The sequence below is a fragment of the Thermobia domestica genome, chromosome 12, assembly GCF_964235325.1.
Source record: "Thermobia domestica chromosome 12, izTheDome1.hap1.1, whole genome shotgun sequence".
Taxonomy (NCBI): Eukaryota; Metazoa; Arthropoda; class Insecta; order Zygentoma; family Lepismatidae; genus Thermobia; species Thermobia domestica.
The window spans coordinates 217,181,067-217,193,174 of NC_137465.1; the positions used below are offsets into that span (position 1 = coordinate 217,181,067).

Below are 12,108 nucleotides of genomic sequence, written 5' to 3' on the forward strand. Positions count from 1 at the left end.
AATTTTTTCTTGTTTTCATTTCAGATGTTTGAATTTAGATTTTTTAGTAAATAATTAACGTATCACATACGTAGGGGAATTGCATCTTAAAAGCAATTTGAAATCTTGGCGCGATTTCCGTACCCTCAGCTAGTGGGAAGATATTTTGGCGTTATAATACATTTTACAAGTATTTTAAATTTTAAATTCCTTTTTTGGATCCCTTCTCACTTTCGAAATTCTTAAATATGTTATTACATGTTATTTATGATTAATGTTCGATTCTTTTCTTAGAATTTTTTCCAAAAAAAATATCCAGATGCGCAGGATCAGAAAATTTTAGTTGTTACTAATATATATAGTTATACGTTTATAATTAAAATTTAGTATGTATTCACATACGTAGAGGGACCGTATTTATCCAAAAACGGTTTGATATCTTGGCGAGATATCCGTACCTCAGCTAGTGGGAAGATGTTTTGACGTTATAATATATATTTTTATTGTGTTTTAAAATTTTAAAAATTCTTTTAGGATCCCTTCCCACTTTTCAAATTTTTAAACATGTTATCATACGTATAACTCACAATTAATGTTTTATTTTCTTTTAGATTTTTTTAAAATAAAGCATCGAGATGCCCAGGAAGAGAAATTTTTTAGTTATTCATTATATGTACACTTGTATATTTGTCATTGAAACTTAGTATGTAATCTCATGCGTAAAATATGGAATTTTACGATTATCAATGTTATTTTTTAGTTTTAATCTTAGATTCCCGTTTTCATTTTGAAATGTTTACTGTAATTTGATTGAACCTCATTTACGTCATTTACCCGATTTTGACTTTATTTGAATTTCCAGGATGTGACATGATATATTTTGTTCGAAGAGAAAAGTTTAGAACGGAAAGTAGGCTAAGCCTTAAACAAGTGATAACAGGCATTTCCTTGTTGGACAAAAGTATGTGCAGGAATGTTATGTGAATAGTATATTCTCCGAACAAAAGCAGTAATCTTTTTATTTTAGAAGGAACTATATGAACAGATATTCTGATGGTGAACGGTCGTTTTTCCCCTCATATTAATATGTATGCGGAAATATGTTTAACTTCTATACTTTCTTGTAATTTCTAATTAACATTTTTTTTCGTCTTCTCTAGACCACTGAACGACCGTAGGGAAACTTCTTCGGGTAGGATATTTTATGGGGATAAATATATTTTTTTTAGGGAGGCAATATTTCCTGGAATTGCAGATCTCTTGCAAAAATGGATGTGGCTAATCCATTGGATATTCCATAGCTAACTGTATTTTCGCCATCAATCGCAAAATATAGTTTTTCATTTCTCTTCTTCCTTTATAGTAACCCATAACTAAGCATGCGTATTCTTAGGTTAGATTTTTTGAGTATATTTTGATGTCTAGTAACATTTTAGTGAATATTTTAATGTTTATGAACCGTAATTCTATTAAGTGGACTTGTATGCTAATGTGTTGTTTTATTTTTTATGTTAATTTTGAGAAAATTGTATTTTTGTTCTAGTATGTCCTAGAAACTATTCCAATTCGATATAGATCCCGAAAAATAAACTTATTTTCTTTCTTTCCAACAGCATGAAGCCATAATGTTTTATGAAAATTATTTTGTTAATTATTTCATGTGCTCGATGACTTTGAATTTTAATGCGTTAATAATACCAGTTTAAATATTTTGTAGCGAAGATGCCTAAGAAAGTTTAACTGTCGTGGTATAACATTAATGTTTTGTAGGGAATTTAATTGGATGTTTCAGACCAACCAGAAAGTTGTAACGTCGTTGACTATATTTTTGTGTTTGTATCTCATGTTTTTCTTTTCATAGGTCTCATGTGTTTTGTCTTATAGACATATCTTTACGATGCTACAAAAGCATTTGTATTTTGTGTGTTTACACATTTTTTCTAGGTGGAAGACGTATGTTATGTTCCAGGGAACATACGCGTAGTTTACTGAATATTAATGTTTATATTTCAGTTTTGTACAGAAACATTTTGTGAATGCCTATGGTTACAGGCCTTTCCTCGTTTCTAGTTTTGCCTCGCATGTGTCGATGGCATATTTCGTGTGTAAGTACGTGTAGTATTACACATTTCCCCACCTATGGTTTTGGTCAATTCATGGCGTAATGACCATTTATTTTCAGGAATGTTTGGACTAGTGAGTCAACTTCCTTGATTCAGACCTTCGAAAAACTTGGATCAATATTGAATAGTTTTCAACACTTTATTAATAAATTTTTTGCAGATAATACCCATATGTTCTGGTAACCCTACAATGTTTACGTTTTTGGAAGTGAACAACGACCATTATTCTAGGCCTAAGCTAATAATACCTTTGTTTCAGAACGAAACCATTTGTTGTATTGAGCATTATCGAACTAAAGTCTCGACGAGCAGATGGCATTTGATCTTATGGCGTGCCGAATTTTCTTCATGCATGTCAATGAAATCACGATCTTTTTCTTGATATATAGAATCATGCTTATTTCTTGGAATCACTATGAACGTCATCTTTGACACTTTAGTTTATTTTTTTATTTTTGAAAAAACGATTTTTCGTTCTTTTCTGCCAAACAACACGAGGCACAATTAAAAAAAAAGGGACATACAGGTGAAAATCTTATTTTCTTTGCATATTGTTAGTTTATTACGTGTTTACATTTCCATTCATTTTTACTTTTTCAATGATTTTCGTATTTTTCAAATATATTATAGTATTATTGAAACTTTGACAATAATTTTAATATTTTAGGACCTTTAACATGTTTTGCTATTTGCTTATTCATTCACATTTTGATATTTTAAATACAGATATCAGTATATTTACTAATTTTTATTGAGATATTTGATAATTCTTTAAGTCGATGTTTTCTTGAATAGTTATTGAGTGTGCATATTTACTTCATATTATACAAAATGTAGTGATCGAAACGGAACACTTAAACATTTTACAAAAAGTATTTGTGTTTTTTTTTTAAAAAAATAAGAATTTTAATAGCCCTATAAACGCTTTCTGCGAACTTAAAAAAAAAAAAGAGTTATCATACAGGTGTTGTAACCGTACTTCGTTTCTCACACCAGTGTTAAAAAAAAAAAAATCTCCCCTTCTCCCCTCATCAACTCATCGTTGGAGAACCATGGAGGAATGGAGGATACTCACACAGGAAGACAGCATGGTTTCAACATGTGAAGAAACGGAAGATAAGGAAACCCAACTGCACCAATTGTTCAAGAGGATCTTATTACTTTATGGAACATTTGGATTGGACATTGCTCATGCAGGAACCTCATCATGTTGTAGTGAGTGAACAAGATATTTAACTATTTTAATAGCCCTTTTTCAGGTGAAAAACCGTTCATCGTTTATACACGTAAGTCTCACACCATATGACAGTGTTGCCAACTAACTTATTTTAAATTTTCAGGTGAAAAACCTAATTTTATTCATATTTCTTCATACGGCCAAGGGTTCTCAACCTGTCCACGTGTGTACTTGACAGGTCGTTCCACTTTCGGACACCATATATAACCGCTACCAGGTTATAGAAGGAATTTTTGTGGACACTCTGTATATTTCGTGAAGACAGTGATTATTATTTTCGATTTATACTTTATTCTGCAACGCATATAAGTTCTTTCTTTGGTGGGAATTGCTTCTTTCCCACACAATTGAACAAAGAAGTCTTTCATCGTTTTTTCATATATATATTTAAAACATTGCTTTTGCTGAGAACATTTCGGTTAGTGACTAACCATTTCAGTGTTTCTCCCTGACTTATTATATGCACAGTATATAGTCTATAGTTATTGGGAACTGAATTAAGTGCTTTCTTTAATCACTTATGGAAACATTACAATAGATTAGAGAAATACGGGCTGACCAGATGTCCCAGTAGCCAAAGTGGCACCAGCCTCACAATTTTCGTAGTTCGTTATCTGTACTTTCTCACGCCAGTGTTATCGCCGTGTCTAGTGCATTATAGGCAGTTGACTAAAATTAACATAAATTGTTTTCCGTATTCTGTTTGTATGTGCATACAGGTGAGTTAACCGAGTGATTTTTGAAATGAACTGCCAACACTTTTCCGTTGACCATTGCAACCCGTAGCTTGAGCTTGGATGCTCGAGGAGTTTGACTCCAGGTCTGGAAGATACAACCATGCATCTCGCGTTGAACTTCAAACATAAGTTGTGTTAAGGGGCACAAGCTATTTAGCCGGTGAAGGACGATTTCTTACGGCTAGCCCCAATCAGTGAAATCCCAGGTCCTCAGACCTTGTGCGTTTAAAATGTTACGTACGCGCCCTCCAATATCTGTATTCCATTGTGAAGATCTTCTTTTGTGTGTTTGCTGAAGATTCACCTTTACGCTGCAGGACTGTTCAGCGTAACAACTGGATTCATCGTGGGACGATCCAGACAACTTTTCCCCAGTGCGAATCCCCCAAGTGTGTTAATGGTGTGAGCAAAGTATTTATAGTGATACCTGAATTATAATCATATATATAGAAAGGGCTCTATTTCCCGAAAAGGGCAAAACGTAATTTCAGCGGCAAAATTTATTAGTGTCCAGTGTTGTGTTCATTTCTCTTCGTTATTTTTTTTCAGAATAGTGTTCTAATAAATAAGTATAGTGTCATTTAACCCAGTGTGTTTTCGTTGTATGTATGAGTGATGTTTGTGTGCGTTATGGTCTGGATGACCGTCTGATCGTCCGTGAGGTTTTCGAGACGAGACACCCGAACCTCTCGGCGCCTAATGCTCATCTCATTATTGAGACCGACGAGCTTTTTGGAAACAGTTTGTAACCTTTCTTGGAGAGGTCTTCGTCGTCCTGTCCAGGTAAGTTAAAGTATCAGGAGTATACTTATTGGTAATACCACGAGCCAAGGACAGCGAACAGAACTTCAGGCGGTTACAACGTATTCACATCTTTCCAATAATTTTGAGTTTCTTAGTATTGTAAAGCAAGCGATGTTTAATTCTGCACCCTTCGGGACCATGGTTGTGCCGGATTACCGAGTTCCGAACGTCAATCTAGTTCTAACGGGAATACCAAAAATAACTCAATTTGGATACAAATGCGAACGTTTAAAATATGTATTTCATGTGTTTACGCACATTCTAAACTTGTAAAGACGATATAAATATCCTAGTATATAAGATATTTTATCATTTTTTATATCATAAATTGTCGAAAATCTTTTAGTTTAACGTTCCACAATTATCGCCTTTGGGCTACACGAGACGAATAATCAAGGCAAGTAAATGACGGTAGAATCGGTGTAATGAGACTATGGGAGGAACCTGGGCCACCCCGAGAAAACCCACGGACACGATGTTGTCCACTACAAACTTACCCGGCCGGGATCGAACCAGAGGCCCCACGCACTAGAGATAAGAGCTCTACTACTGAGCCACCGTGCCTCCCGTGTGAACTGTCACGTGTTCGGCTTCAAAATCATTTTATGGTACAGCACACAGTTCTAACATTGTACAAACGTGATATGTAACCCAGTAGAAAACAGAAAACACTGTATTGAAATTAAAACTGACAAGTCACGATAAACACTGAGCGAACTAAAAATGCGCAGTGAAAAAAACGCGAGCGGCTCGATTAGTACAGCAGGATTACAGGCAGGCCGGTAGCCAGCTCCAAAATGTAGGGGAGCCCGGCTGAAGTTATGAGGGGGGGGGGCGATTCAACCATATTACAGTTCATTTGCAAGCCTACCGTGAAAATTTTAGGGGGACCATCAAAAATTTAGGGGGAGGCCGGCCCACCCTGGATACGGGCCTGATTACAGGATGTACTAAACTGTAGAATGCTGGATTAAAGAGCGTCTAATATTCCTAGGTATTTCGATAAACCACAAATGGCAGAATCCTGATCATTAACATCTCTAATATATTTTGTATAAATCCCAGTTCCTATCTTTTTCTTAACCTATCGGTTAGTATGAATCACCCCATTACTGACGAATAGATTGAATACTCCAGCATGTAGTGTTGTTTATAAAATAAATTTTTAGTGTAGTCAGTGAAATAATTTCGTTTTAGCCTATACTGTCTTTAAGTTTGTTAAGTTGCGAAAGAAATATGGGTTTCAGATGAGATGCAAAGCAATATATTCAAAAGTCTTTCACGGAAAATATGCAATGTATACTCATGTCCAAAATTATTGTCGGATATCTATAACTGTCTTTTTGTAAGAATATAATTTGATAATGACTTTGCAGGGTACTTTTAATACTGATACTATGTGTATAATCGGTAAATGTGTATTTGTGGTAAATTTCATAGGAAAACAATTATAAATACGAAAATTAGAATGAGTAAAACAAAATGTTGCTAAATGGACAAGAAAGTTTTATTTTCGTTTTATTGTTCATATTTACTGCTCTTTTGACATTAAATTTGCCACATACATGTCTTTCCCGATTATAAATATACTAACATTATAAGAAATACCGGGCGAATTCATTATCACATTATATTCTTACAACAACATATTTATAGACATGCGAAATATTATCACATTATATTCTTACAACAACATATTTATAGACAATTTTGGATATGAGTGTACATTAGTATGGCTAAAAGGAACACAGTAATTAGAATTTAAGAACACGTTAGAGATTCAGCAGTTTAAGGCTTACCAAAACACCTAGGCACTAAACATTAAGAAAATGAAAATTATTCCAAACAAGTTATTACATACTGGAAGAAATGTGTCCAAATATCATTATATTAGGACTCATTGGCCACCACTTGTTACTCATCAATTTCTGTTTTCCGTTATGTTGTAATTATACACAGACTTTCTTCAAAATTTCAAATGGAAACAGATTTTACTTGCTGGTCTTTAAACCTTTCACTATCTAACATCATCTTGTTCCCTACTTATTGCTAGGAGTCATAAATGTTGGAAGTCAGTGGCGTAACAAGACGGGGGGCATTGTCTCCCCTAAGTTCTGGTAGAGGTCATTGGGAGCGCCTAATGATTACTTTGCCTTAGCTTACTGTCGATTCAAGAATGAAAAGTTTATGTATTATACAAAAGCAGTGTTTTGTATGCACTGACAAATCTTTGACAAAATATTATTATTATGCTTTTAATTGTTATAAGTAATGGACACTTCTTCTGTTCCTTTCGGTTTTGTTTGTCTAGGGCATCTTTGATATAAAATAAAAAAATAAAAACTACCTATATGAAAGTCAAGAAGAGATATAAACATTTTCTTAATCCCTTGTCGCCCCTCATTATATGCGAGCGCCTGCTTCGATAGAATTAAAAAAGGAAATAATGTTACAATGACGGAGACTCTGTCGATTAATCATTCCTTTCGTCGCCCCTGACTGTTTAGAGGCACCTTCGATAGAATTGAAAAAAAAAAGGAGATAATATTGCACCAAGGGGCGCTGTAGATATATTAATTATTCCTTTTGTCGCCCCTGTTTTGTATAGGGGCGCCTGAATGTACTACTGTAAAGATTAGTGGAAATTACGCGCTGTGATGGGAGGGGAAAGCGCGGTTGAGAGAGGGGCGAAAGAAAAAGACTTGCCCCCTCCTATATTTGAAATGTTGTTACGCGGCTGTTCGAAGTATTAAAGTTGTTGGAACCAGGTGCTAGAAAAAATAATCAGGCAAAGTATTGCAAAGAATTTAGTTATTCTTTTGTTTGTTATTATAACTGTGAGAGTTAAACATGGTAACTAGATGACTGAAGGTAATCTAGTTAGTTGATCGAGTAATCATAAATACAAAATATTGTAGTAACAAGGGCAAGTAAGTTCTTGTAAGTTAATTAAACAAAATACGCAAACCTAAGAGTTACATTGGTCGTTTGTATGTAAGAGTAAACATACATTTGTGAATTATTTATAGACTGTTGGTAGTTCATTATGGTCATTAAAATATTGTGGAAGAACTCTTTTATTACTAATAATTGAAGTGGAGTTTCTAAGCTTGATACTATAATCTATAAAACAAAATATTAACAAAATTGGCTCAGTCAGAGTTAGGAAGATACGCTCTAGTTTATATTCAGTATCGCATCCTTTTCTTGTTTAGAACCATATGATACTGATTATAGTCGACCACAGTCCTACATACAAAGATTTCAACAGATAGGTCTATACATATTCAAGTACTTCCAGCATAGAGGAAAGTTTCTATTTTCTTAGGAATAATTAGCCCCAAAGCGTATGAGAATTTGTATCATGTGTGTTCGCCGGAAAGAAATGACGACTGCATATTACGGAGTGTCTGCAAATAAGATAGCAGAAAGATATAAATTTCATATTAGACAAGCCAAACATGAGACAGCTGCACAATTTTGTGTCACGTCAGAAGGGCCCACACAAAATGGGCGAGGACAGTAAAGCCCAACTCTAAACGGCTCCACTACTAGAGTTCCGCGTCAAAACGGATAAAAAATGGGCTCTACGTAAAATAAATGAATAAGCATATCAAAACATGAAAATCTTTATTAGATGAAAATATTCTATGGACAGTACCGATTTATTTGCATTGATAGAACATACTGTGGATCTGTATAAAAGGTTATTTAAAAATATTGCGATAATTTAGTAATAACGATATGGTAAGCGTAAGGAAAGCAAATGTTGTAAGTGGGTATTCATGCGAAAACTGTATTGAATAAGGCTGTGGACCTCATGGCAGATTGGTCGCTCTCTGTATGCTGCATCTTGAACATCGACATTTCCAGAACGTAAGACATCGAATCAACTTTTGTCTGTTGCTCTTGATAACTTAACTTGAAGAGCACAAATTCCTTCACAGGCCTGTGCAGCATCTGGGCCTTTAGTTGTAAAATGTAGCAGAGTCTTGCGGAAAAGTTCATTCATCTTTACGCCGTAAATCTTTAGGTATATTTACAAGAACACATTCTGCAAATCTACTAGCTTCACCCGTTGAATGACGTTAGGCTTGATCCACTGCGACTTATATGCCCAGATTTGAGATACTAACGCCATTTCCTGCGCGAAAGACTCATTACTTTTTAGACTATCTGATACTTCCTATCGTTTCACTACAAAAGCATTTACGTAATTCATTAACATTATGCATGTACATCTTTTATATGCATTTTTTCCTATTTTCTCGTGTCTTCTATTACTATTAAATATATTACTAGTACCAAGATATCCAAAATTCGAGAGAGCAAGGAGCTCCTTCGAGGCTAAGCGGTTAGCGTACGTGCCTTTGGCGTGGGAGACCCGGGTTCGATTCCCGGCGGGAGCTCATGTGGTTCGGATTCCACGTTAATCAGTAGGTCCACGTCTCATATAGCCTCGCTGCTGAAAGGGACGCTAAACTAAAATCAACTCAACTCAACTCAAGAGAGCAAGGTTTAAATGCTCACATAGTGCATAAATAGCTTAGGTATGAGGAACAGATTACTCTATACTATTATACAAAAGACTCACTTATCAATGTCCACGTGATACTACTATAGCTATAAACATAAAATTTTGGAGAAGGAAAAAAGGAATAAGAAAGGACCTTTGAAACACGTAGGCTAAAAAGGATAAACAGGGGGTTAGATCCCCCCTTCAAAAGTATGGCATTTGACGAATTTCAGAAATTAAATTTGAAATTCAACATTAAAAACTCCCATCAAAAATAAGGGAAAACATGTTTAAGTGTTTTCGAAAACTCTCTCCCTAAATGGGGATACGGGGGAAATTTCTACATTATGAATTGGTATATTACGGAGATAAAATATTATACGTGTGTTCTTATTATCTTTAAAACTCACGAACTCCCATGCAACAATACAGTGCTAAAATTATTACTATTTAGCTTTTAGTTACTTCTCTATTATTTCTTCTTTGACATCGTGTCCGTGGGTTTTCTAAGGTTTATTCGTGTTTCTTTCCACATGCTCATTCCACCAATTACTCCATCATCGTTCATTGGCCTTAATCATCCGTCTCCGTTAGCCCAACGGGCACAATCATAGGACGTCATTTTTTTCTTCTTCTTTGAGTATTATTGACCCTGATCTATTACATGTTTCTATTACATGTTTACCAGCAAGCAAGATTGTATATTTATCCTCTTTGTGTACCAGTATAGTTGGGGAGTAGTTAAAACCTTACTACTTCTTTTCCTAACAAAGTATGCAGGAAACAGATATCATTAACACAGCTGGATGTTTATTTATTTTTAAATATCACTGAATGCTTATGCTACTTACCTAATTAGTTTTTCAAATGCAGCAGGATCAACGTCTGTTACGTTTATTATACCTGTCTCTGGGAGGGAACCAAAGAACATAGCTTGAAAGACTGGACTGGCCATTGACAAAATAAGCTTATGAGCTTGAATAACCTGCCAAAGACAAATACAATTTCACATAGGTTTTTAAATAATAATAATATTCCTATGAGGCTAAAATTGTCTTCAAATGTTCACCTAGATTTTGAGCACAAATCTCGAGTGTTCATCGTTGGGATGGTTCAAAGCATAAATCATGCTACACTGATGATAAATCATGTATCCTGGTGGGGTATGTTAGTCGTAATATAGAGTGAATACTGAAAGTTTGGTATTCATTTTCCCGGAGTACCCATATGACTAATCAAATTTTCCTTCCATGTAAAACTAGATGCTGCGCACATAATAAACAAGATTACAAGACAAGGTCTCTTGAAACTTTTGGTGAGTACAGATCCATTGAGCTGTACTCATTGCACGCGTCTATTCTCTGTACACAAACAGCCTAGCTGCTGACGTCCCAATTAACTCACAACCAATCAATCAATTTAGTTTGATCAAACCTTCTCCCTCTGCATTACAGTGCATGAGGTCTAGCAGATTTAGACTCTTTATTCATCTTGTATTCGACAGATATCTGGCGCAGGACTTTCATACGCATATAATGTAAATTTAGGCGTTCATAAACAACACTATAGACAGTCACATGGGCGCAACCCAAAACAGCAGCTATTTCGTCTGTTAACATGTAGAGGACACTAATACCTCAGCCTATTTCGACTTTCGAGTTCATTCACGGCGCTCTTTCAATCATCAAATAGACTATCGTATTTTCCTAAATTATTCACTGATTTAATTAGCGGCAAACAATAACAAAAGAAAATATAAGTCAACCTAATCATTTTTCCTTTTTATTAATATATCCACATGTTTAACCCAAATTCGGAATACATTGTGTATATTACCTTTCTATTACACTACAAAAATCCACATTTCAAAATTCATTTATTGTAACTCTAAAGTAGGATTGCCATTCGTCCCGGAAAATCTGGGACCCTCACGGAATCGAGATCTGCGTTCCGGAGTCCCGAAAGTATTTCTCCGGACGCTTAAAGACGCTTAAATGTCCCGGATTTCAGCAAAGAAGAAAGGAAGGGAATATTATAGGTGGTTTTTTAACACAGATTAGGTATATAATTATTCTCTTCAATTTCTGAGTATGGCAATTCAAAAGTTAAAAACAAAATCTTGAATACATAAAATATGGATTTAATTAAGTTCACGATTTAACTACTTTGACATTGAACGAAACATCCGTTTTGTTGAGCCAGGGACAAAAGGTTTAACTGCTCTGCTCAATCTTATTGTTATTTTTAGTACCCTGTTTCAATCAGCAACTTGCTTCTGAAATATTTTAATCAATAATCTCTGACCGATATTTTTGGTAATTTTACGCTGCCCACTCAATAAGAAAAATATATTGTTTTAATTAATAAAATTAAACAGACAACAATATTATAGTTTTTTCTTTTTTTAAATAGGTACTAGGTGGAGGACAAACAGAAGCTCTGCTATGTTTGCTTTACCAGGGAGAAGAAGGTCTATAAAATGACTAAAAATCTGATTACGTAATACTTGAACAACTCTATTTAATGGAAGAAAGTAAATTAGTATATAACACTTCTTTTCATTTTAAGCATTTCAAAGATTCTCATAATATAGTAGCGTCCTGGATTTTCATTTGTGAAATATGGCAACCCTACTCTCAAACCATTATCATACAGAATTGAATTTTAATCTTGTCTCACGTTCCGTGCCAATAAGTAATTTCAATGCATTAA

The 12,108-nt window shown here is 34.7% G+C and overlaps 1 protein-coding gene across 2 annotated transcripts in view; it reads right to left on the reverse strand.

Annotated features, from left to right (window-relative positions):
- Positions 1 to 12,108, reverse strand: part of LOC145667045 (BTB/POZ domain-containing protein 6-like) — a 49,559-nt gene that overhangs the window by 18,980 nt on the left and 18,471 nt on the right. For both annotated transcript variants that reach the window (XM_081734738.1, XM_081734739.1), the window contains exon 3: positions 10,248 to 10,381. In XM_081734738.1, coding sequence (XP_081590864.1) covers positions 10,248 to 10,381 — 134 coding nt within the window. The remainder of the gene's footprint in view (positions 1 to 10,247; positions 10,382 to 12,108) is intronic.